This window comes from Elephantulus edwardii, unplaced genomic scaffold (genome assembly GCF_000299155.1).
Source record: "Elephantulus edwardii isolate Elephantulus edwardi_28Jun2011 unplaced genomic scaffold, EleEdw1.0 scaffold00215, whole genome shotgun sequence".
Taxonomy (NCBI): domain Eukaryota; kingdom Metazoa; phylum Chordata; class Mammalia; order Macroscelidea; family Macroscelididae; genus Elephantulus; species Elephantulus edwardii.
In genome coordinates, this window is record NW_006399965.1 from 576,994 (window position 1) to 603,191 (window position 26,198).

At 40.6% G+C, this 26,198-nt stretch overlaps 2 protein-coding genes across 3 annotated transcripts in view; one reads left to right on the top strand and one right to left on the bottom strand.

Moving 5' to 3' along the window:
• The window catches only part of VEPH1 (ventricular zone expressed PH domain-containing 1), a 432,395-nt gene that overhangs the window by 76,710 nt on the left and 329,487 nt on the right, over positions 1–26,198 (top strand). For both annotated transcript variants that reach the window (XM_006897770.1, XM_006897769.1), the window contains exon 4: positions 24,474–24,640. In XM_006897770.1, coding sequence (XP_006897832.1) covers positions 24,474–24,640 — 167 coding nt within the window. The remainder of the gene's footprint in view (positions 1–24,473; positions 24,641–26,198) is intronic.
• On the bottom strand, positions 5,875–12,752 carry PTX3 (pentraxin 3, long). Its single transcript, XM_006897768.1, has 3 exons — positions 12,623–12,752; positions 11,788–12,186; positions 5,875–6,488 (listed from the first exon to the last, which is right to left on the bottom strand). Exons 1-3 carry the CDS (start codon positions 12,750–12,752, stop codon positions 5,875–5,877), a joined length of 1,143 nt encoding a protein of 380 aa, XP_006897830.1.

Genomic DNA, 26,198 nt, shown 5'->3' on the forward strand with positions numbered 1-26,198 from the left:
AAAGATTCTTAAGATGAGGGTATCTCTGATTGTACCAGATTGTAGGGTAACTTCCAAATTTTTATTTTGAATCCTGCAATGTAATAAAAGGCAATGTATATCACTGTTGGCAAAACTAAACACAATAATGTCTTTCCTCTGTATGTCTGAATCAGTGATCAGAATAAAGAAATGTGTCTTCCCATCAGCGTATCGTTGCATGGTGCTCTGGCACAAGTCAGAAGATAACCTCAAATGATTTGAAACTTAAGTTGAAAGTCTTTGGAAAGAAAACATAGTATTAACTCTTCAATAGTCCAAATTCCTTTTTGCATTATTGGCAATAGCTGGGAAAGACTGTTTAGTTAATTATGATAAATTCATCTTTATTTCTTCATGCAAGACAAAATTCAAACTATTGCTTATTGTGCTGCCTCAGAAAACTGGGGTTACAAAATTGACCCTCATTCATTGTGACATTAATAATGTTCTACCATGTTATTATAGGATTGGTAGGACACCTATACTTTGCACAGTGCCAAGCCCATGATTTCAGTGTTTACTGTAATTCTGCTTATTATTTTTGTCATTATCAATTGTCATCATTATCATGCCCATCATCTCTAATGGAGCATCTGCCAATGTTAAACGTATATTGAAAAATGGGAAGAACCATATGTATTTCTGCAGTTTGGTTAGCTCTTAGGAGATGATGAGCAATTAAAAATCCATAACACAATTGCTATTAAAGGAAAGGGCTTTACTTACACTGTATTACAAGTTGTTGGATATAATCAGTAAAATATTTTAGGGGGAAGCCTACTAAGCATCCTTCAACCAGAATATGACTAAACACAGTGAAATATGAATACAGTGGTGTAAAAACTTAACACAAACAAGTATTAAGAAATAAAGGCACATCTTGAAACAGAAAAGAACCTTTCTGGGATTTTTCATCAAGGCTTAAAGCTGGTGTGTCAAAGTTTGCACTTCTTTGATTTCACCAGCAGATGTTGCTGTGAAGTAGTGTAAAACCTGCAAGATGGGGACATTCTAGAGCTGAACTCGGAAAACAGCATCTAATCTCAGTCCACTTACTTGTTTATGTTTGTGTTTGTTTGCTTATATATGTTTTTGAAGGGAGCTTTGGCAGGATAGTGGTAAGGAGTTGCATTACCATTTCAAATCTGCCAGATACACCATGGGAGAAAGATGCACAATCTCATCCTGTGTGATTTACTGCCTCTGAAAACCCTTCAAAGGGTCAGCTATGAGTTGGTTCTGACTCAATGGTACACAAAAGCATAAGTTTTAATATACTTGGAAACAAGTTTTGTAAATATTTTTCTTCAAAAATTATTTCTTCCCCCTAGAAAGTGTATTATCCTGTTTTATGTGATTTTAATAATAACACTTCAGCAGCATAGGTAAGCATTTTAGCCCTAAATTCTTAGCCATCAAAACATTACTTAGATTAGAATGCAGTTTTGTAGTTAATAAATGTTAACACCAGTATTTGAATCCTGTATTTCTGATGGTGCCCAATCCCAGTAAGTTTTGTGGTTTTTTGGTTTGTTTGTTTGACCATGCCACATTTATGGGACTAGATACAAGCACCAACAATTTGTATTTTCAAGTTTACTAAATTTTGTTGTTGTTGTTGTTATTGTTAAGTGCCATAAAATTGAGTATGATTCATAGAGACCCTATGAAAAACATATCTGAACTCTGTCTTAACCTGTGCCATCTTCATACTTCCTGACACACTAGAGCCCATTGTGGCAATCACTGTTTCAATACACCTGGTTGAGGGTCTTTCTCTTCTTCGCTGGCCCCCCGCCTTTCCAAACATGTTATCCCTCTCTATGGAATAGCCTCTCCTAGCAACACGCCCAAAGTATATGCAAAGCTTCATCATCTTTGCCTCCAAGGAGCACTCTGGCTGCACATTCTCCAGTTTGTTTGTTCTTTTGGGAATCATGGAATGTTCAGTACTCTTCTGCAGTACCACAGCTCAAAGGCATCAATTCTTCTTTTGTCATTCTTATTCGCTGTCCAACTCTCAGAGTTCTATTGATTGCTTCTATTGATTAAAGTGAAATAAAATGTTGATTTCCTGAGAGTCTGTGAAATATAACTTCTGAGTATAGGCTATGAATGTTTGAGAGAGCAAAGTGCACTTCTTAAAAAAATAAGAATTACTGAATGACGACTAGATGGTCAATCAAAAGTGAATTAAAGATAATAAAATGTTTTTCTCTCATATAAAAGCCAACCAGGGACAGACAGCTCAGGTGAGGGACAGCTAGGCAATCACTAGAAACCTAATTACTTCTGTATTGTGCTGAATCTCATGGTGGAAAGTGGATGCTGAAATTCTAGCCATCTTTACCACATTCCAGTCAACCAGAAGAAGGAAGAGAAAGAGAAGGCTGTTTCCTGATGAGCACTTGCAGTTATTTCAGTATTGTTCAGAATTAAGTCATAACTGGAGAGAGTGTGATCTTTACCTCTAAGAGGTCAATGTGCCACTAAAAAAAAAAATCTGAACTTTATTACTAAGGAGAAAAGAGAAGATAGGTATCAGGGAACAATTAGAAGTCTTTGGAACATATTCTAAGATTTCTGCTATCACTGATGAAATCTCTTTTTTTGAAACTACTTCATTTCCCTTTGCTTGCTGCTTCTTTGCCCTTGACATATAATTACTATAAAAAAAGAAAGTTCTCTTAGCCTTAACTGTGTCAGCATGTGAACTTGCATGTATCTTGACCTGCATCATCTTGGATTTCTAGAACAAATCTAACTTATGTTGAAACTTGAAAGCATGCTGAGCTCTACCTTAAGTTGAACCTCATATTCCTTTACTCAGAGTTCAAGTCATACAGGCAAAGAACAACTAGAAAGGGACTTTTTACCTGCAACTTGACATTCTGTAATCTCCAAAGAAAGAGTCTAATAGCTCATAAAAGTTATGATTTTCTTAGAAGGCCTTGTCTTTTCCCTTCCACATCTTGTGTAAAGCTTCAAAGATCCTTAGCTGCATGATTTTTATTTTTATCTGTTGTATCTATCTATCTATCTATCTATCTATCTATCTATCTATCTATCTATCTATCTTGCTGAGACACTAAACGTCCAACACACTTTGGAGAAGACCCAGAGGAGTTCACCACCTTTTCTAATGACACCCTCTTAGTTGTAAAATGTAGTTTGATAATTAGTTCCTGTCCTGTTTTGTCCTAGACCCAAACAGTCTGCTGCCCTCATGGGGAGGGAACAGCCTGTAGTTATTCAAGCCCCACCACTGTGGTGCTACTGGATTTCCTGTGGACATTCAAGAATGTTGCCTTAAAACATTCTTCTATCAGCACCTATCTACAAGAAGAATAGTGGGGGGGGGGGTTAGCTCCTCATAAAGTATGAGGGTCCTTGACTGTCTTCTCTTCATGAGAAAGTAAGACAATGGGTATGTTTTAAGGTAAAGAGTTATTGTTTCATTTCCAATTTTTAGATTTCCACACATTACCCTTCTAAACCATTGTTTGCAAGTATCACATATAACTGGCAAGCATGGTAATTCATGGACTTGCCCCTACTTCACAGTAGCTATGTGAGCTCATAGAATCATCAAACTGGAAGGGAGTTGGATATCGTTAACAGATTGTAACTCATGGCTGTCCAGTCCGAATCTACTCATAGCTGATCCTCCAGGGAGTTTTCAGAGCATGTAAATTACGCTTCTGAAGATAGATACTTTCTCACAGAGTAGCTCATGGATTTGAACCACCTATATTTCAATTGGCAGCACAACTCCTTACCCACTGAGCAATCAGTATTCCTATTAGTTTCTATATTTTCTTGATTTCTTAGTAGAGAAAATTAAAACCCAGAAAGATGAATTGAGTAACAAAGATCATATTTCTTGCTTATGAGTTCAAGGGAGCTAAAGTTTAAAACAACTCTATTATATGCAAAGGCATTTGACTGTGTGGATCATAACAAACTGTGGCTGACTCTGAGAAGAATGGGAATCCCAGAACACTTGATCGTGCTAATGAGAAACCTATACTTGGACCAGGAGGCAGTCGTCAGAACAGAGCAAGGGAACACCGCATGGTTCAAAATTGGGAAGGGCGTACGCCAGGGATGCATCCTATCTCCATACCTTTTCTTTTTTTTTTTCTCCATACCTTTTCAACCTATATGCAGAACAGATTATCTGGGAGGCTGGGCTCTATGAGGAGAAATGTGGGGTCAAGATTGGTGGACGATTTATCAACAATCTGCGTTATGCGGATGACAAAACTCTGCTTGCTGAAACTGAGGAGGGATCTGAAGCACCTGCTGCAGAGTGTCAAGGACTGCAGCCTACAATATGGATTGAGGCTCAATGTCAAGAAGACAAAGATTCTCATCACTGGACCAATTGGCAGCATCAGGATGGATGGTGAAGAGACTGAAGATTGTTCTAACCTTTAGTTTGCTTGGCTCCACAGTCAACACTCTTGGCACCAGTAGCCAGGAAATTAAAAGGCGCATTGCCATGGGAAAGTCTGCTGTTAGGGACCTCTCCAAAGTACTGAAGAGCAATGGTGTCTCTCTGGAGACTAAGGTGCATTTGATACAGGCCATGGTCTTCACAATCACTTGTTATGCATCAGAGAGTTGGAAAATGACCAAGGAGGATAGAAAGAGAATTGATGCCTTTGAGCTGTGATGCTGGAGAAGAGTATTGAAAATACCATGGACTGCTAGGAAAACAAACAGATTTGTCCTGGAAAGGGTTAAACCGGGTGGCTCCTTGGAGGCAAGGATTCTGAGGCTCCGTCTAACATAATTTGGACATGTTGTGAGGAGAGACCAGTCCTTGCAGAGGGACATCATGCTTGGGAGGGTGAAGGGACAGCGCAGGAGGGGAAGGCCCTCTATGAGGTGGATTGATTCAATGACTGGGATAATTGGGATGGGAGTGTCGGAGACGGTGCGATTGGCACAGGACAGAGAGGAGTTTAGGGCTGTTGTACATAGGGTCGCTATGAGTCGCAAGTGACTCAACGGCACATAGCAGCAACAACAACAACAACTATTGTACAAATGAATAAAAGTATATAATTATAAAAAAAGACAAACAACCCAACAAGAACTCTACAGTTTGTTTCTAACAACATTAACTATTACTCTTCACCACATTAGATGAATCTCTCAAAACGTTTATATATTTTAGACAAAAAATGTAGTATTTTGTTCCAAAAGAGCTCTTCAATTTATGGATAACATGCTCAAATTTTATAAAAGATTTTATTTACAGTAGGGCTTTACAAAAATAGTCTTAATAAAATTAATACAAAACATTTTACAATATAACTTATACAACTATGTCCTCCAAAAAAAGCAACATTCAATTATAATATGTAAACTACATTTATATTTGTTAAGTCACATTGTAGTATAAATATGTTCCATCATTTTTTATAATATGGTATATACCAATAACAATGAATAATGAACAACAAATGTTATTTTATTATTCTTCCAATGCAAAACTCATCTCTGGCCAAAATAAAATTAACCAGAGGAAAAGAAAACAATTGTCCTTCTGTTCAACAATTCAGTCCTTTTTAATTATTTGAGAATTGATCTGACAAAGACACAGCATTAATCTGAAAGCACCATGGCAGAGAGTCTAGTAACAATATCCCAACAGCCTTCTCCAATATCTTCCCTTCAACTGTTTATTCAGGATTTAGCCAAGATAAATACAGGCCAATCTCAACGCTCCCCTTCATTAGTCTCAAGTGTTTTCGTTATGCACTGAGGTTTTTAGACCTTCCCAACTGGCATTTTAAATACATGCCTGTTCTTTCTTTGGCGTCAAGTAGAGTATCCCAACCCTTACGATACATACTGAGCTCCTCCGTGTGGCTGGATTTCCGTGACACCCCATCCAACAACATTTCCCCGGATGTGACAAGACTCTGCAGCTCCAGCCTCTCTTAGCTCTTCATGGCTGAGAACATGATCCCAGATATTGAAGCCTGTGAGTCTTCCAGAAAAGGCTAAAGTCTCATCAAAGCCACCGCCCACACAGCAGCCATTCTTTTCTTGACCTATCTGCAGGATTCCTCCCTCGGGAACTGCATGACCCAGGGCCATCTTTGCAGAGGAAGCCACCAGGTCTCCATTCACCCACAACGATGAGCGCCCACTCTCTGAATTCCAGGTACCACATATGTGGGTCCATCTCCCCAAGGAAACCACCGTATCTGCAACCAGTTTGTTCTCCTCCCCACCCACCACGAGCACCGTGGACTGAAAGCTGAGGTACAGCTGGATCTCATACGGATTCTTCTTCGTGCCATAGGAAAACAGGATGGTCTTGTTTAAAACATCAGTGGCTTTGACCCAAAGGCAGGCACTAAAAGCGTTAAGCTTCATAAGGGCTGTTGGATGCACGCTTCCAAAAATCCTCTTAGAACGCATTGGGAATAAAATTGCTGTTTCACAACCTATTGAAACAATAAAGAAAGAAGAAAATGAGAAAATAGAAATTCACTCAGAATTGTTAATAGAATTTTGACATTTCAGTAGAGGCATTTTAATGAATACTGGGCATTACATGCTGTAATGAATGAATTAAGATTGGAAGGGCTTCATGCGTAATCTCTCTGTAAAGAGATGGAAAATAAGGAAGGCGAATTTTCTTATTCAAAGAAAGGAAGTAAGTATCTAAATAGAGTAGAAGGGGTGGCTGGGAAGATAATCCAAATTCACAAAATAATGACAGACAAGTTCTTTCTGACCCAGTTAGTCTATTTGCTATTTCAGTTGTTTCTGTTTGCTTAATGTTGATTACTAGACTTACTCCTGCAATGATCCCATTATTTCTAAGAACTCAGAGACATGCCCATCCACTCTGTCTTCATAAGGCAGCTACGATAACCCACGCTGTACAGTTGACTCTGATAACTCTGATAGCAGAATGCTGCTCCATAGTTTTTAATGGCTGATTTCTTTGCAAGTGGATTGTCAGGCTTTTCTGCCAAGGTACCTCTGGGAGAATACAAACCTGAAACCTGTTTTCACTTCCCAGAGAACATAGGGAGTTAGTTCAGTGGAGCACGCTCAACATACAGCCATTGTCAACATGCATTTTTTAAAAGCATAAAACTCTAGCATAGTCACATTTCTACTAAGTACATGTTAATGTATCACACATTCTCATATATTTGTATACTTATGTAGAAATTTTCCTTTGAAAGGCACCAAGGTTGAAAGGCAATAATAGTAATGATGTGTACTCCAAGTTTACTAAGTGCAATACCAAAATAGTAAAATATAGTTAAATTAACCACTCTGCATGCTGTTTGAATCTTCATGTTAACGTTAAGAGGTAGTCTTAGTGTCCCCAATTTACAGCTGGGAATATTGAGGCACAGCAGGCTAAATAATTTATGATCACATAATTGGTAAAGCAGCACGTCTAAGGTTTGTCCTTGGACAATCTAATTACAGAGGCCCATACCCAGAATACGGCATTGCCTTTTAGTAAAAGATTTGGCTAAAAGAGTTCGATGGTGTTCAGTTGGTTTTGCCACTAACAATTTAAACAACTCCTTATAACAAAGCCCCTCCTAATCTCTCCAGGCTCCAGTGTGATCTGTAAACGGTCCTTCCATTCTGCCTCTAATATTCTACGCATCTGCAAGCAACAAGTATGTGTAGCACTCAAGAGCTATGAAGGATATCTCTAAAAACTCATCTTGTCACGTGCTTCTAAATGCTATTTAATTAAGTACTAATGAAAAAGAAAGCCTTAGGAGAAGTGATTCCCCCCACCCCAAGGACCCCCAGTAGAGAACGTGCTTCTAGTAAAGAGCATTTAGGAAGAGGAAGCTTTTGAAACTTGATGTTGGGAGCTCAGTAATGCCCTGCCTTTTTCAGTCATATGGCCAGCTGGAAGGCTGAAGACACTGAATTAAAATCTTCTAGAGATCTCTCTCTCTCTCTCTCTCACCCCCACTCTCCCTTCCCTTCCTCCCTCCCTCTCTTTTTCTCCCTCCCTCTCTCCTCAGGTGGCCTAGTAGAAAAGGAGTTGCCTTGCCAATGCAAAAACAAGTGGATCAAATTCACCAACTGCTCTAAGGGAGAAAGATGAGCAGTCAGTGTCTTCCCTTTCAATTTATAGCCTCTGAAGACCCACTGGAGGATCCATCAGCTGTGTGTCAGTTCCAACTGGCTGGCAATGAGCTTTTGAGAGGTCTCTTAGGAACAATAGCACTAAACCTTTAACAAAGAGCCTTAGTAGCATAGTTTGTAACACATCAGGCTGTTCACCATGAAGCTGATGGTTCCAGTCCTCCAGTTGTCTCTCAAGAGAACAATCTTCTCCCATAAAGAAAGATTTACAGTCTCAGAACTCAGATAGAGGGTGACTCTGAAGTGGAATCAATTCGATGACACTGGGTAAAACCTTTAACAAGGTGAGTTGTTTTATGCTAATCTCAGATGTGAAAACCCACATAAAGAAAGGTTTAAAAAAATTAAATTAGAACTAGTTATTCACTTTCCAAGGAGGCCCTTGTGGCACTTTAGATTAAGGATTAGGCTCCCACTCAGAAGATGGGCATGATTGGAGCCAGCCTTTCCACCAGACAAGGATGAGGCAGGCTGTTCCTGTAATCCTTCCCAGCCACACAAACTCTCAGGGCCTTACTCTGTCCTATATGACCGCTATGACTTGATGGCTATAGATTTACTTTGACGTATTCACTTTATAAGAAGGAGACTTTGGTGGCAGTGGTTAAGCTCCCAGCTGCCAAGCATATGGTTAGAGGTTCAAACCTACCAGCTACTCTGCGGGGCAAACCTTGGCAGTGTGCTTCCATAGAGATTCTACCTTGGAAGCCCTGAGGGCAGTTCTACTCTGTCCTCCAGGGTCTCTGTGAGCCACAATTTTCTCCATGGAAGTGGGTTTTGGGAGTATTCACAGCAATCTAAAGACTTGCCATGGATAGCTTTGAAAAGCAAACTCCCGGAGCAAGACTAACAAGTAGAGGCCTGGGAGGTTAACTGTTGGTCTGCTAACCCAAATGTGGACAGTTCAAATCCACCTGCCACTTCTTGGAAGAAAGGATGAGCACTTCCCTTCCATTAATGTTTACAGCCTCAAAAACCCAATGCCCATTTGGGAATCAACCCAAAGCTATGGTGCCCATAGTAACCTCAGCATATGACTCCAGATAAGGCTTTAACAAGAAAACAATGAACTTGCAACAAATCTTCACTTTCAGCAATAGACAAAGAACATCTTGAGAGTTAGGGAAAAGAAAAATACTAAAGCACAAACTGTTCCTGCTACGGGCTGGTGTTAACATTTCCTCTGAACAGGAACTGTGTAAATACAATTGTAACAGCACTGCTTCTGTTTCTAAATGGAGTTGCTAGGTGATTTTTTCCCTCCTCTCTCTTCGTTAATGAAATCAAATAAAGATCTTGGAACAAAAGCTCACCGAATTCCCAGGCATTTGAAATATTCCCTGTATGGTTTATAATGCAGCCGGCAAGAGGGTGCCTACTTCAATCTCCTTAATTGGCTTCCTGTTTAAATAAGCTGGGGTAGCTGCGATTGCATTCTAAAGGGTTTCATGATTGCGTCTCAGAGACCCAGCTTCCTCTCCAGCTTTCATTGCCTGCACAAGTTAATGGAATAAAACCACCAGCAGGCAGTTTGGGTTTTGTTTGGTTTTTCTGTGGGCTTCTTTTGCGGCCACTGATACTTCTTTAAAAGTCAGAAACTCTCAGGAAGTGGCTTTTTAACTAATAGGTTTTTCTGTGTGTATTATCAAAGACAAAAGAAAATGAAAACCAGCTTCTTAGAAGGCTGACAACAGAATGATAAGGAATCCTTAAAGAGTCAAGCTGGCAAGAGACCAAGAGAAGATCTTAGCGCCTGTAGGGAAAACAGTGTTAGATGCAATTACAAGTCAGCATTTTAGAACTCAGAATCCCATCCCTCCTATTTTGCTTTAAATGGTGTGCAGAGGTGAAGGTGAAAATGTAAAGAATGCCATGCCTTTAAAACACCTATGTAATTATAATTGTTGTTATGTACCGTCCAGTCGGAACTGACCCATAGCTGACCTTCCAGCGGGTTTTCAGAGGCAGTTAATCCTATGGGAGGAGACTGCCCATCCTTCTGCCGAGGAGCAGCTGGTGGATTCGAACTGCCTGCCCTCGGAATTGCAGCACAGCTTCCTTATGTTTCACATTTATAAGCTGCAAGTTATTTTATGCTATCTTTCTTTGAAGTCCTACTTAATATTTTAAGAAAATATGCACTGATAAAAAGTCCCCAGATGGAAAGGCATGTTGTGTTGTCCTTCAAGGTAGCTGGTAGATTTGAACTGTGTGTCTTTGGGTTGGCAGCACAACTCCTTACCCACTAGGCCATCAGAGTTTCCTAAATACTGGTATGTTGTTGTTGTTGTATTGATTGCCTTCAAGTGGAGCACGACTCATAGCAACCCTATGAACTAAAGCCTTTCTGTAGCCTTTCTATAACTATCGACATTTATCAAAGTCCATAGAGTTTCTGGAGGCTTCACTAATTGCAAACTAAGTATGACTTCACACACACACTTCTTCCTTCAACTCCATCCACTAAGTTTCAATAGAAATACAGAGGATTGTTGTTATGTACCATGGATTGGGGACCGACTCAAAGTTGGCCTTCAGGTAGGTCTTCTGAGGAATTAATCAAACCAGGGGAGATTGGCCATTTTATAGCAGTGGAGCAACTGGTGGATTCGAACCAATTTCTTTGAGTTAGCAGTGCAACTCCTTACCATTAAGCCACCAGAGCTCCCTGACAGAAGGACAGTGTTGTTGCTGTGTGCCATCTAGTTGGAAATGCCCCCTAGCTGACCCTCCAGCGGGTTTTCAGAGGCAGTTAATTGTTTGGGAGTAGAGGGCGCATCTCCCTCGGAGCAGCTGGTGGGCTCCCACTGCAGGGTTGTGGAATTATAGCGCAGTTTTTATCACCAGGCCTCCAGGGCTGGGTTCCATTTAATTTTTTCTAAGTAATTTTGACTCAAAAAGTCTGAATCTATCCGTTTCTTTTAACCATGTTTTTAACTTGTATTATTTAGGAAACTCACTTGTTTATGGGGATTTTGACAAATTACACCTGGCTTGAACTGACTCTGGTCCGGATTTTCCCAGTCCCTTGGTTGAAGAGTGTCTCAAATCCTCCATCTGACCGGTGTTATTTGAATCCCTCCCTCAACCACCGTTCACTCACACACCCACAGACCTCCACTCCAAGCTCTCATTCCAGGCCTGGGGGCCTGAACCCCTCAGGAATTCCGGCAGGAGATCAGATTCCCCCCTGTGCTCTGAGCAGCTCAGAGGTGGCACTGAGGAGGGGCCACCGGGGAGGGCTGGAAATCATCCCTCAGAAATTAGTCTGGTCCCTAAAATAGTGTGGGGGACCAGAGATTCCCTAACCAGAGAGGCAGGCTAAAATTGGAAGTGGTGATCTGGAACGGAGGAGACGCTGGGGGATGTGAAGGGTCATGGCTATTAAGGGCCATCACAACTCTGGCATTGGATCCTGTGTCTGGGGCCCTGCGCGCCTGAACAGGATGATTACTTGCAGCAGTCCCAAGGCTAGAGACACTTTTCAGAGTTTCCCCATCTTGAATGGTGGGTCTGCGTGCGCTCCCCCCAACAAGGGAGTCCCACGAGGTGGAGCTCAGTGAGCCTTAATGGAGGGCGGGGAGGTGCCCGCCGGGGCTGAGGACTCACCTGCGGGCAGCGTGCGGCGGGCCGCCCAGTCCCGCGCTTCCCGGAGGTCGGCTCGAGTCTGCCGCAGCTCGTCCAGCGCCGCGCCCAGGGCGCGCCCCGCCTCCTCCGACCGCGGCCCCGCGCCCTCCAGGCGGCCCAGCCGGCGGCTCGCGTCGCGGCTCGCCTGCAGCAGCTCGTCCAGCGCCCGCGCCAGCTGGGCCTCCCCGGGGGCCGCGGGCGCGCTCGGCCTCGCCAGGCTGCTCGCCAGGCGGCTCAGCTCCGCGCGCAGCCTCTGCAGCTCGCCCCGGAGCACGTCGTCCACGGCCTGCAGCAGCATCCCCTCCCGCATCTGCGAGTTCTCCAGCAGGATGAAGAGCTTGTCCCACTCCGAGTGCTCCCGGCGGCAGTCGCACGGCGTGGCTAGGGTGCGGGACACACGGGTTACTGGCCTGCCCGGGTCTCCGCGAGGTGAGCTCTGAGAGCTGACTTCCCCGGGAGCCCGTGTTACAACCGATTCCTAACACCCCTCTCCCCTTTCTTCAAAGCACCCTCTGAAAAACCCCAAATATCTCGAGAGTGGCACCGAAACGGCCACTGAGATGCACACTGGGACTCTATGAAATTGCTGTTTTTCTAGCACGAAAGAGTCAAATATGGTCAATTTCACGTGGTTCAGCTCATTTTGTACAGAATGAGTTTACAGAGAAAAAAAAACTTTGGGAAACCCCCCTCTGTCTGAAAGTGTTTCTCTTTTGCAAAACAAACTAATGTTCAGCTCATTTCAATGATTAAAAAAATAAAAAGCACATTAATTAGACCCTCAGAGTGAGCAAATAAAAGATCCCACTGAACTTACGGTCCTCAGTGGACTGGATCCCATTGTCTATTTCGTTGTCCAGATTCACATACATGAGCTCGTAATCATCTGAGTTCTCGGCGGACGCTGCAGTCCAGAGAGCGCAGAACAGGAGGGCCTGAAGATGCATAGCTGTCTGGGAACAACCGATGGGAGAGTCAGGCGAGAGGCTCCCCAGCTCCAGGGGCTCCAGTGGAGGAAATCGAGAGTGAGACGCAGGAGCCGAGAGGCCGTAATAAATGCTGAGCAAAGCCTGACTGGGAATGAATGAGTAATGCGGGTGGCACCGCGTGCACGGGAGTTCCCCTGGATCCGCGGGGGCGGGGGGCTGAGTAGGAGAGGCGGGAGATGTGGAAGTTGCTCCATATTAAGCCTCAAAGGTTGATACAGCAGTCGGATTACTAGAAGGAGAGAGAGGGGCAGGCGTGGTAAAGGGAAGTGGACCAGGAAAGTCTCCTGAGGATTAAATGTTGTAAGTGGAATTGCTAGAATTGAGACATATGGGCAGCAATGGGGGTTGGAGGAGAGACAATCCGGTAGGGAGAGATGTGGAGGCATGCGAGTATTTTGTGGGCTTTTTATTATTTCTCAGTCTGTTATGCTTTTGCCTGACAGGTCTAAGCTGTGAAAAGTTACTCACTGTGAGATAAATAACAGAGTCCAAACTTCTCTGGCTCTGGGAGCTAAAGTTCACAGTTGTATTGCCTTTAATCGTTTAGAGATACAACTACACATTTTTAGAAACACACTTTTTAAAAAATAATAAAGAACACACCAAAACTAAGTAAATCTAAGTAGGGACAAGCCGGAGAAAAGGAACAAACCGACTTTAGATTGTTAATGTAATAACTACCCCATTGAGCTTAGTGTCATATATGACACCATATATATGTCACATATATGACACTATATATATGTCACATGTATAAATGTGTGGATTCTTGCTTCTACCAACATATTTATTAGCATAAAGTGAAAATCTCTCTGTAAGAAACAATTAGAAATGTCTTTTATTTATTATAATAATATCAGATATGCAAATGAGTTCTAAAACTTTAAATGCACAAGTGAGCGAGTAAAGTAAGAGAAATATTCGGGGGGGAGGGAGGCAACGATGAAAAGGAAAATAGTATGTCCATGAGATGAAGGTCCCCGAAGTGGGGGTGAAGGAGATTGGAGGACTGACTGTCAGCTCTGTAACTAAAGGGCCACGTGGGGGCAGATTTTAGGTTCTGGGTGAAGAGTTAGCCATGCTTTCCTCACATAAATGCAGGATTCTCAGTCTTAAAGATTCTTAGACTCCTGTAAGTATAACCCATCCTCTGCTCTAGCACAGGACAAGCAGAAGGAAGTTTGAGTTTATGTAACAAGTTTGTATTCTATAGGGTCCCTAAGTAACTTTGGATTTACTCTTACACATGTATGCAATTCTAATGTGTACTACCTGCTACTATAAATGTGAACTCACAAAAGTATTTAAACAACCTACAATCAGGAGAGGATAAAATAGATAAATGGGACCTTCTAAGAATCAAATCCCTATGCACATCCAAAAGCTTCTCCAACAGGGTTGGAGCCACCGACTGGGAAAAAGTATTTGGTAATGACATATCAGATAAGGGATTTTATCCAGAATTTATAAAATACTTGAGCACCACAACAAGATAAAGGTAAATAATCCAATAGAAAAATGGGCACAGGATATGAACAGACACTTCACAGAAGAAGACATTCAGATGGCTAAACAGCACATGAAGAAATGTTCAAAATCCCTAGCTCTAAAAGAGATGCAAATCAAAACAACTATGAAATATTCTCACCCCAGTAATAATAATAAAGTTTAGCAAAGCAGCAAACAACAAATGCTGGTGAGGATGTGGAGAAATTGAACACTTATTAACTGTTGGTGGGAGTGTACAATGGTGCAACCACTCTGGAAGGCAATATGGAGCTTTCTCAAAAAGTTGGAAATATAAGTACTATTTGACCCAGCAGTTGCACTAATGGGAATGTACTCTAAAGAAACCAGAGCTGCCCCAAACAGATATATGCACACTCATGTTTTTGCTCCATTGTTCACAATAGCAAAAAGATGTAAGCAACTCAAGTGTCTGTCTATCAACAAATGAATGGATAGAGAAGCTGTGGTATTTTTCACACAATAGAATACTACACAGTACGGAAAAACAAGGAACTCATAAAATATTATACAACATGGGTGACCCTGGAGGACATTATTCTGGATGAGATATCTCAATAAGCCAAGGACAAAATACTGCATAATTCCGCTGTCATAAAACTGACATGGGGGTTGGAGGGAAACTAAGAAAAGAGGGGGAAAATAATGAACACTGCATTGAAACAGATGAGGGAAAGACCTGTCTAATAGACATATATGATTAGAAATTATTTGCATGACAATGGTGTAGAATAAGGGGTGCCTAGCAAGATGGACAAGGGGGTGGGAGGAGTGAGGAAAAGGTGCAACAATGAAAGAATGGAAATCCAAGTTTTCTGTAACTTTCCTTAAAATAGTAATATATATATATATAAAATTTTTTTTAAAGTTCCTATCTCATCCTGGCTGCTCTGAATGACTTACTTGGTAAAAAATAAAGACCCAGGAACTAATGGAATACCAATTGACATATTTCAAACAGATACTGCCCTGCATGTGCTCACCAAGTTGTGCCAAGAAATCTGGAGGACAACTACTTGGCCAACTGACTGGAAGAGATACATATTTATTCCCATTCTAATAAAAAGGTAACCCAACAGGATGTGGAAATTACCGAGCAATATAACTAATATCACACACTAGCAAAATCCTGCTGAAGATTGTCCAGAAATTACTGGAACAGTACATTGACAGAGAACTACTAGAAATATGAGCTGTGTTTAGAAGAGGTCACGGCACTAGAGACATCATTACCAATGTCAAATGTATCTTGGAAGGAAGCAGAGAATACCAGAAAGAATGTCTGTCTGTATTTCATTGATTTTGCAATGGCATTTGACTGTGTGGATCACAATAAATTGTGGCTAACGTTGAGGAAAATGGGAATCTCAGAATACTTGATCAAGCTTATATGAAACCTATCCTTGGACCAAGAAGTAGTCCTCAGAACAGAGTAAGTAAACACTGTATGGTTCCAAATCAGAAAAGGAGTACATCAGTGGTGCATTCTGTCCCCATACCTTTTAAATGTGTATGCAGAACAGGTCATTCGGGAAGCAGGGCTTTATGAGGAGTGTGGCAAAAAAATTGGAGGAAGGCTCATCAACAACCTGCGATATGCAGATGACACAACCTTGCTTGCTGAAACTGAAGAAGACCTGAAGCACTTGCTGCAGAAGATCAAGGACTGTAATTTTCAATATGAATTGAAGCTCAACATTAAGAAGACAATGATTCTCACCACTGGGCCGATTGACAGCACCACGGTAGATGGAGAAGAGATTTAAGTTGTTAGCAATTACATCTTTGTAGTAGATTTTGAGGTCAAGGAGTGCTATATGCCTCCTGCTTCATTTTTTTTTTCTCAGAAATGTTTTGCTTATTCAAGGTCTCTTGCTTCTCCAAATAAACTTAACAATTTCACTTTCGATCTCCTTGGAAAATGAATTTGGTATCTGAATTGGGATTGCATTGAATATGTAGATTGCTTTTGGTAGGACTGTCATTTTCACAATATTGAGTCTTCCTATCCATGAACAGGTTACTTCTTTTCTTTAGGCCTTTTATGGTATCTTGTAGAAATGTTACATAGTTTTCTTTTTACAGGTGTTTTGTATTTCTGGTTAGATTGACTCCCAAATATCTCAGTTTGTGTGGTTGGCTATTATAAATGGTATTGCTTTCTTAGTTTCTTCTCTGAGTTCTTTGTTATTATAGAGGAATCTCACTGATTTCTGAATATAGATCTTATATCCTGCCACGCTACTAACTTGGCCTACTAGCTCTAACAGGTTTTTTGTTGAGTCTTTGGGTTTTTCTGTGTACACTATCATATCATCTGCATATAGCAATAGTTCAACCATCTCTTTGCCTTTCTGGATGCTTTTTATTTCCTTCTCTTTTCTTATTGTCCTAGCAAGCACTTCCAATTCAATACTGAATAAAAGTGGTGACAGTGGGCATCCTTGTGTGGTCCCTGTTCACAAGGAAAAGGCCTTTCTCCATTGACAATGATACTGACTCTTGGTTTTGCATATATATACTTTTTACTATACTGAAGAAATCCCCTTCTAATTTAGCTGAGTATCTTTATCAGGAAGGGGTGTTTAATTTTGTCAAATGCCTTTTCTGCATGAACTACTAACTGCTTGTTATTTGCTTTGTTAATATGGTGAATTAACTTGATTGTTTTTCTTATAATCACCCATCCTTACCTACCTGTTATGAATCCCACTTGGTCATGATGAATTATTTTTGTTGTACTTTTGGATTCTATTGGCTAAGATTTTGTTAATGATTTTTTTATCTGTATGAATTGTATTGGTCTGTCATTTTCCTTCTTGGTAATATCTTTGCCTAATTTTGGTTCATAGAATGACTCAGTGAGCATTCCTTCTTTTTCAACATTTTAAAATAATTTAAGTAGAATTGATAATTTTCTTTGAATGTTTGGTAGAACTCAGTTGAATGCTATACAGACTTTTCTTATGGGGAAATCTTTTTATGACCTCTTCAATTTCTTCTTTTTTTGATGTTTCTGTTCAAGTGTTCTACATCTGTCTTTTTTAGTCTTGGTAGGGTATGAGTTGCAAGGAATTTGTCCATTTCCTCTAGGTTTTCAAATTTATCAGTGTATAGCTTTTCATAGTATTTTTTTATTATCAATTTAATTTACTCTGATTCTGTTGTGATATCACCTCTATCATTTCTTAATTTATGTGTGTCTTTTCTTTTTTTTCTTTGTTTAGTTTGCCAGTGGTTTGTCAATTTTATTGACCCTTTCAAAAAAACAAGCTCCTGGTCTTATTGATGGTTTCAATTGCTTTTCTGCTTTCTAACCTTTTGATTTCAGCTCTTGTCCTTATAATTTCTTTTTCTCTAGAGGCTGTAGGATTGATTGCTGTTCTTTTTCCATTTGATGAAGGTGTTGAGTGAGATCATTGATATTTCTTCTTTTTCCCTTTTTTATGTGTGTGCCTATTGCTATGAGCTGCCCTCTGAGGAAGGAGTGCCTTAACTGTAGCCCAGATGTTTTGGTAGATTATATTTTAATTTTCATTTCTTTCAAGGACATTTTACATTTCATTCTTTACTTCTTTTATAACCCAATCATGTTCTAGCAGGTTTCAACCTGTGTTCCACCCTTTTACACTCGGGTAGTTTTTGTAAATTTTACCCTCTTGTGGTTAATTTTGAGTTTTATGGCATTGTGGTCTGAGAAGATACTTTGTATTATTTTAATGTTCTTTTTTAAATTTGTTGAGGCTTGCTTTGTGTCCTAATATGTGATGTACTCTGGAGAATGTACCATGTGCACTTGAGAAGAAAGTGAATTGAGTTTTAGTGGGTGCATTTTTAAATATATCCACCAGATTGTGTTGGCTGATTGTATAGTTTAGTTCTTTTGCATCTTTGTTGATTTTCTTTTGAGTTGGCCAATCCTTTGGTGATAATGATGTGTTGAAATCTCCTACTGCTATTGTGCTGCTTTCTATTTCTTTCTTTAATTCTATTAACTGTTGTTTTACTTGTTTTGCAGGTCTATTAGGCCAGGTTTTACCATTGCCATTTTGTTGTGCTTTTTTTTCCTGTTGTTTGTGGTTACTATGATTTATTCACTTTCCTTTGATTTCTTCATGTGAAGGACTTCACTTAAAATTTCTTATAGTTTTGGTCTTGTTTTCACAAATTCCTTAAATTCCTTCTTTTCTTGAAAGGATCTAATTTCTCCTTCATGTTTGAGGGAGAGCTTTCCTGGCTGTAGGATCCTTGGCTGGCAATTGTTTTCTTTCCATTTTCTTTATACGTCATCCCATTGTTTTCTAGCTCGCATGGTTTCTCCTGAGAAATTAGAATGTAATCTGTTTCCCCTTTGTAGATGACTTGTTTTTCAAAAACTGCTTTTTGAATTTTATCCTTATCTTTAAATTTAGAGAATTTGACTCTGATATGTCTTTATGTTTTTCTTTTGAGGTCTAGTCTCTTTGGTGGTCACTGTGGTTCTTGAATGTGGATTTCTCTGTTCTTCAAAATACCTGGGAAGTTTTCTTCTAGTACTTCTTCCACAATCTTCTCAGTGATTTCCCTTTCACTCCCCTGTTCTGGAATTCCAGTCATACATATGTTGATCCTTTTGATGTCATCCCACGTGTTTCTAATGACCCTTTTGATGTCATCCCATATGTTTCTAATGATTTTTTTTTCCCTTTACATCTCATCTCTGATTTTTCTTCTAGTATGTTTCCATTGAGGCTCTTGTCTTCCAGCTCACTGCTTCTCTGTTCCATCTTTTCAGTTTTACATTTTTGTCTTACCAGCATGTTGGACACTTCTGCCATTTTGATCTGAATATACTGAACTGCATTTTCATGTTTTCCTGTTATTTCCAGTACTGTGTTGGCTATACTCTCTCTGCCTTGTGATGCTTTTTTAAAGTTCTTTATCTCTTTATCTGTACAATCAATTTTTATTTTCATCCATCATTTGCACTTTTTCCATAGCTGTTCAAGTTGCTCCTCATCAATATATTTTTCTGGGTTGTTGTCTCTGGAGTATTTTATCTCTTAACGGCTTCCTTTGATTCTTCCATCATTTGCATTTTCTTCTGTAGTTGTTCCGATAACTCCACTCAACATATTTCTCCTGATTCTCTATATCTGGGATATACATTGAGTCTGCTTTTTTAGGAGAAGGGTTATTTTCTTTTTTCATGATGACAGAGGCAGACTGCTATTTAGTTGACATTTTGTGAGTCTTTTCTTAGTAGATGGTAGGTTGTTGTAACTGTATAGTGACCCAGAGTATGGAAATGCTTTATGAAGGGCATGTGTACTTGTGCTCCCTTCTGGCCGAGGGCCTGAAAGCGGTGTTTCACCCAAAGTACCTGCCTGACAGAACAGAGAATTTTGTTGCTTTCCAGAAACTATGACTTAGCCCAGCTCAACCTGGCCCAAGCCCTTCTTCTTGAGCTTAAGATATCCTGCATTGTATAGCTAGCCAGCATTGCTTTCCCCAAAGTACCTGTGGTATTCGTGCTCCTGGAACTGGACAGTGGTGGCAGCAGCTGGGGGGTAAAATTGCAGCCCCTCAACCTGGTAGGCAATGGTTCTGTCACCCACCAAAGTGTGAGTGCACCAGGATTGGGCCACAGCCTTTAGTAGACACTGGGAAAAGCAGTAACTAGAAGATGCTCCCAGGCCCGCCATGCCACACAAGCCTTGGCATCTTCTAGCAAAGCAATGGTAAGATACCAGAAGCATAAATTATTTTTTAAATCCCAGCAGAAAATGTGTGTGTGTGTGTGTGTGTGTGTGTGTGTGTGAGGGATGGGGAAACCTTACATTTCAATAATAATAACAAATATACCAAGAGGTCAATTTAAGAAAAGTTAGATACCGCACAGCTACTATGACAAAATCTAAGTGAGTATCTGTCAAGACCAAATGATATGGAACAAAAGAAGCACTTTGCTGGTAGGAATTGGAATTGTTTAAGACAACACCTCAATATCAGGCACAATAACATGCCCCAAAACATGCCTCCAGAGACTTTGATAATTGTCGATAGTTGTAGAGGGACTTCAGGCCTTTTATTCACAGGGTTGCTATGAGTTATGCTTGACTTGAAGGCAGTCAACAATAACATGCCCCAAAGATGTCTGCATCCCAGTCCTCAAACCCAAGAAGACATTCTGTTATTTTACACAGTTAAGAGAAGTTAGGATTGCAGGTGAAATTATTTTTGCTATTTTTTTTATAAAAGGGAGCTCTCGTGGTATAGGGCCAGGAAGCTGCATTATAATCCCAAATGTACAGGATTAGACTCCACCAGCTTCTCCAAAGAAGAAGGATGAACAGTGTCCTCCTGTGCAATTAACTGCCTCTGAAAACCTGTTGGAGGGTCAGCTATGAGTTCCAATTCCACAGCAAATGACAATAATTTTTTTAAAGGAACCCTGTGGTATGGTGATTAAGCAATTGACTCTTAACTAAAAGTTCAGCAGTTCAAAACTATTTCCCACTTATCAGGGGAAATTGAAGAAATATAGTGGTGCAACAGGTACTGTTCAACTGTCACATGAGAAGCTGATTGTTTATATCTACCCAGAAGCAATGTCAATCTATTTCCCATAAACATTTCAGCCTAGAAACCGCTCAGGGCAGTGTTTCTCTGTGAGAGTGGCTGTAACTTGGCATCAACTTAAGGACACCCAGCAAAGACAACACATAAGAATCTTACCCTAGATTGGAGCTCTGGTGGCCTAGTGGCAAGGAACTGTGCTGCAATCCCAAACACCAGCCACTCCAAGGGAGGATGGGCAGTGTCTTCCCAAGCAATCCACTACCTCCGAAAACGGGCCTGAGGGTCAACTGTGGGTCGGCTCCGACTCTATAGACACAACAACAACATCCTAGATTTTTGAGGTAGCCCAATGTGATCTCAAGAGTCCTTAAGAGTAGAAAATAAAGAGAGACAATAACTGGAGTAGTGTCGGAGAGATGCTGTGCTCTTCGCTTCGTCCGTTAACCAGGCCATGTCAGTGTCAGTAAGCCTGCTGTCCCAGCAGCTGTGCTCCAAAGGGCTTTCAGCGACTCACTTTTTTTCTGTAATAGATCATCATCATACCTCTCTCGATGACCCTCTGGGTGGATGCGAACCCCCAGTCTTCCAGTTAGCATGTTCTCTGTCTGTGCTAATTGGGTCTCCAGGTAAACTTGGGAAGCTGAGAAAAAGCCAAGGAAATAAATGGATTCTCTCCCACATCCCGCAGGAAGAAATCCACCCTCGATTAAAATCAAGTCTAGGGAGACCTGTGTGAGACTTCTGAATTACAGGAGATAATAAATTTAGATTCTTTTAAATCATCAAATTTGTGGTGGGTTGTTAGGACAGCTATAGAAAACAAACAGAATCGCTTTGCAAAGCAATTTTACAACATCTAGCAACTCTCTTGCTAGGGTAAACCCACCACATCTCTTCTCACGTGGTTCAGGATGTGTCAGCCCTAGTGTCACACGGGAGCTGGTAATGAATCCAGACTCTCAGGCTCCACCTCCAACCTGCTGGGTCAGCATCTGTACCTTAGAAAGATCCTCACCGCTACTGAGTAGATTATGGCTCACAGCGACCTCATGGAACAGAGTCTTACTGCCCGAATGATTCCTGAGTTGTAAATATTTACAGAAGCAGAAGGAAATGGCTTCATCATTCTCTTTCTGACCTAGAGTTAGAACGGGTGGTGCGTTCACACCACCAAAAGTCCAGTTAATGTCTGAATGCTTAACAAGTGCTCCACCAGGACTTCTTTGTAACAAGATAATCCAGTGATTTCTGTGCAAAGTAAGCTCAGAAGAGCTATCCTAGAGCATATGAATAGACAAGGATACTAAGTTGTTTTAATATGAGAGGTTGGTTCTGTTGGCATCTGACCAGCCACGTTGAGGAAGAATGGGCATTCTCCTCTCCTGCAGATTTCCATCCAGCCTTGCCGGTCTGGTCACAGAGGGAGAGCAGACACAATAGCAGTGGGTTTATTTGGTTTTATGAACAAAACAAGACATAAAACCCAAGTACTATTTGCAAATATACGGCGTTCTGGTGCCTGTTGAATAAAGAATTGAGGTGTCAACCCAAAGTCAGATGGTTCAAGTCTACCAAAGGCTCTTCAGTCTCCTTTCCACTAACGGAGTCGGCTATGAATCAGTTTTTGTGTCAGTCAGTGAGACAGGCTCAGGACAGGACAGGCTTCAGAGATGTTGTATATAGGGTCACTGTGAGTCACAGGTGATTCACTCAATGACACACAACAACAACAACAAGAAGGAAGGAAAGAAACAACTTTAATCTTTTATATGCAGAACGAATAAAGAATGTTTGTATAATGGAATGCCATACAACTCTGGTAACAAACAAAACAGAACTTGGAGAGAAAACCTCACCGTAATAGTGAGTGGAAAAACTTGTTGCAGAGTATTTACACAGTATTTACTGGTGATACAGTTTTTAAATGTTTACTGACATATAAGAGAAACAATTATGGCACAAATTTAAGTTGTCTATAGATGCAACTGTGTTCCTTATGTTAGTGTCTACACTTCAAATATGGCTTGAAATATTTTGTAATTAAATTAACATAATTACTTATTAGTGGAATTTATGGGATTTTAACACCAAATTGTCTTCATAAGTTTGTAACTAAAGAACGCTAAAACCCAGTGTATTTCTTGTGTTATTTGATCCAAATTTTCAGTTTGCTAAAAAGAACTAATTTGAGCTTTAACCCCAAAAGTCTCCCATGGCCTTTAGTGAATTTTGTACCAAAGTAGCTAAGAACAGTTTCATGCCTCTGGGTCCAACTGCGGCCTCACTTAATGTGATGTTTTCAGGAGATCATCAGTAAACACGCTCTATGAACTATGTTCTGTTGAGATCAGATGTTACTTTTAAAACTCCCGATCCTTTAAGAAACAGCTCCTAATAAGAATAATCTAAAAATAAATGAAAAAAGTTTTACAATGGATAAAAGATGTATATACACAGTGAACATGACACACACACACACACATGCCTGAATAATGAATAGTGCATTCTGTGTACACATAACTAAAATCTGTCCAAGACAAATTCTATGAGGTACAGGTGGAAGAAGAAATTCCACCCTGTATCATGGTCCAAATATATTCAATTTAACTCCATATCATCTCCTTTAATTTAGATATTGATATTCTGAACATATTGGCTTCAGATTTGTAATGCTCATAGCTAAGTTTCCATTGTATATGGGCCTGTCCCTTTCATTCAAGTCTTGCTTATTTGATTCTTTCTGTGTGCGTCTTGTATATACAAGGCAAATGTAAATAGAAGTAAGAAATTTCTTGTTCAAGAAATCTCTCGAAGCCAGCTCCTCTGAGACATTTAAGTATTTGAGAGAATTTTGAGAAAACATCCATACCATAAAGTGATGAGCAGATGTTTCCCATATGTTCTTTGCTTGCTAAGCCTATGGAGCTTATGTTTTCTTGAGGTTTTGCTATTTTAAACCCAGTTGTCTGTACATGCCTTTGAGACAAATCATGAGTGACAAACGAGCTGAGTCTAAACTTCCCTTGAAATAGTGCAGAAATTGAGGATTTAAATTTGTCATGCTACTTTTTAAAGTAAAAATACACAGCTTTTCACAAAAATAAGTCTTCATTTCCATATGTCAGTTGTCAAAATTATACCTCTGTATATATCTTAGGAATGTGAATACATTCCTTTGCATTTTTTCAAAATGTTATTGCTCGGATTCATTGAGGTTCACATTTATGCCATTCGTTTTTATTTAAGCGCCATCCAAACGTGGCTGTTTGTCAGGAATTCTTTATCAGAACCATTTCCCTCTCAAGGGCGTGGTTAGATTACTGTCAGACTGTGAGCTCTTTCCCTGTGGAGCATTACTCAGGAAAACTTTTCTTTCCATAGCAGTGCCAAGCTTCTCATAGAATGCTCCCACTTTAAATCATGCTTTAGTGATTTTTCAGAACAAGGTTGTATGTTACATTTAGCAGAAGACCTGATCATCCTTGTTACTCAATGTGTGAGTCAGTGCAGAGGTTGTCAGTGGAACATAGTGTTATCTGTAGTGCTCGTGGGCTGACCTAGTCATCATCCCCTCTATTGTTCCCTTGGCAGGTAACACCATTTTGTTGCGTGTATTACCTGCCGTGTATGAAAAGCAGCCGCAGCCAATTAACAGACACCTGACAGACCTCCTGGTCTTGATGTCTCAGCTGGAACAACAAGAACAGTACCACCTTCTTCAGCTTTTGCATGTTGCCGCGAAAAGAAGGCAACCAGAGGTAAGAAGTGCATTGTATGTGATGTCCACACAACCAAGCATGCTTTGGGATGTTGCTGTTTTGTGCCGTCAAGTCACCCATGACTCATAGCAACCCTATGTACAACAGCTCTGAACCCTGCTCTCTCCTGAGCAAACCCTGCTGTCTCCAACACACCTATTCCCATTACCCCGGTCACTGACTCAGGCCATCTCATCCAGAGTCTACCTCTCTTGTGCTGTCCCTCCACTCTCCCAAGAATGATATGGAAGCAAAATATGTGCTCTTTCAGGGATTTCTACACCTTTAAGTGAAAGACCTCACATTCTTTTCTAGAATTATAAAAGCAAGGAAGTTGGGTAGAATTTGGTTAGAGTAATAAAATTCAACATGTATACAACTCTGTCGTTATTGTTGAGGTGCGGAATCCATAGCATTTTGCCCTGCTGTGAGGCTGTGAGGCTTGAGTGGGTCAAATTTAAGTACGTCTTCAAGAGAGCAAGATAAGCAGTCTTCTCCAGTTAAGATTTACAACCTCCAAAAGCCTGCGGAGGGTCACTCTGAATCAGAATCAACTCTAAGCCTTGAGATTTTGGATGTAGAGTTTTGAAGAATCTCCTCCTGTGAGATTTACAGCCTCTGAAAACCCTCTGGAGTCCCAGCGAGGAGTCAGTTCAGACTTGATGGCACCTAACGATAACAACAACATAGTTATCAGTATCAGAATACCCAGCCTACACTTGTTTAAATAAGAAAAGGAATTTATCTACTCGTGTATCAGGAAAACCATCAGATGAGGCTTAGTAAGACCTTAGATGATGAGAACAGATCAGTTTCTTTACATTTAATTCACAAATTGGGTTTCTAGGCTTTGCCTTAATTTTCTGTACATTTTCTCCTTAACTCCTTTCTCCCATAAGTAGGTTCTAGGAATGTTACAGGAACTCTCTAGGTGCTAGTCTTCCGGTGGTCTGCCAGGTTTTCAGAGGCAGCAAATCACATGGGAGGAGGTAGCTCATCCTTCTCCTGTGCAGAAGCTGATGGATTTGAACCGCGAGCCTTCAGGATTGCAGTGCAGCTTCTTACCACTAGGCCACCAGAACTCCCTGCTATTCTCATAGATTATGATATTTCCTCTCTCTCTGGAGCATCTCCAGAACCATAAATGTACCCAGATATATTGAGAGGCTTCTGGCATGACGGATGGAGGAAATGGATTCTGGAGGAAACCATACCACATGATCCCAACAAGGTTCTGTCTATGATACCTGCCCCTGTGTCCCACTGCCGCCATTAGAAAAACCAAGAAGAAGATGAAAATGGAAACATTTGTATACGGTCTTCTAGTTATTTAAAGGAAGGTAGCCTAATAGTTATATGTATAATTAACTAACCATAATAAACTGTAAGCTCCTTCCTGGAAGGGATGGTGTCTTCCTTTTTCTCTGTATCCTAGGCCTTAGCATTGGATTTAATGGTGCTTGAGAAATATTTGTAGACTCAAATTTAAATAAAGAAGATTTCAGATGTTCTACCAGTGTTTACATAGAGAAGAAGAAGTAATGAATTCTACCTCAAG

Excerpts from the sequence above, each read along its gene's own strand:
- PTX3 (XM_006897768.1), bottom strand. The coding sequence starts at position 12,752 with ATGCATCTTCAGGCCCTCCTGTTCTGCGCTCTCTGGACTGCAGCGTCC. Across the intron at positions 12,187-12,622 it reads GATCCAGTCCACTGAGGACC|CCACGCCGTGCGACTGCCGC; the intron begins GTAAGTTCAGTG and ends CCCGCACCCTAG. Across the intron at positions 6,489-11,787 it reads CCGCCGCACGCTGCCCGCAG|GTTGTGAAACAGCAATTTTA; the intron begins GTGAGTCCTCAG and ends TTGTTTCAATAG.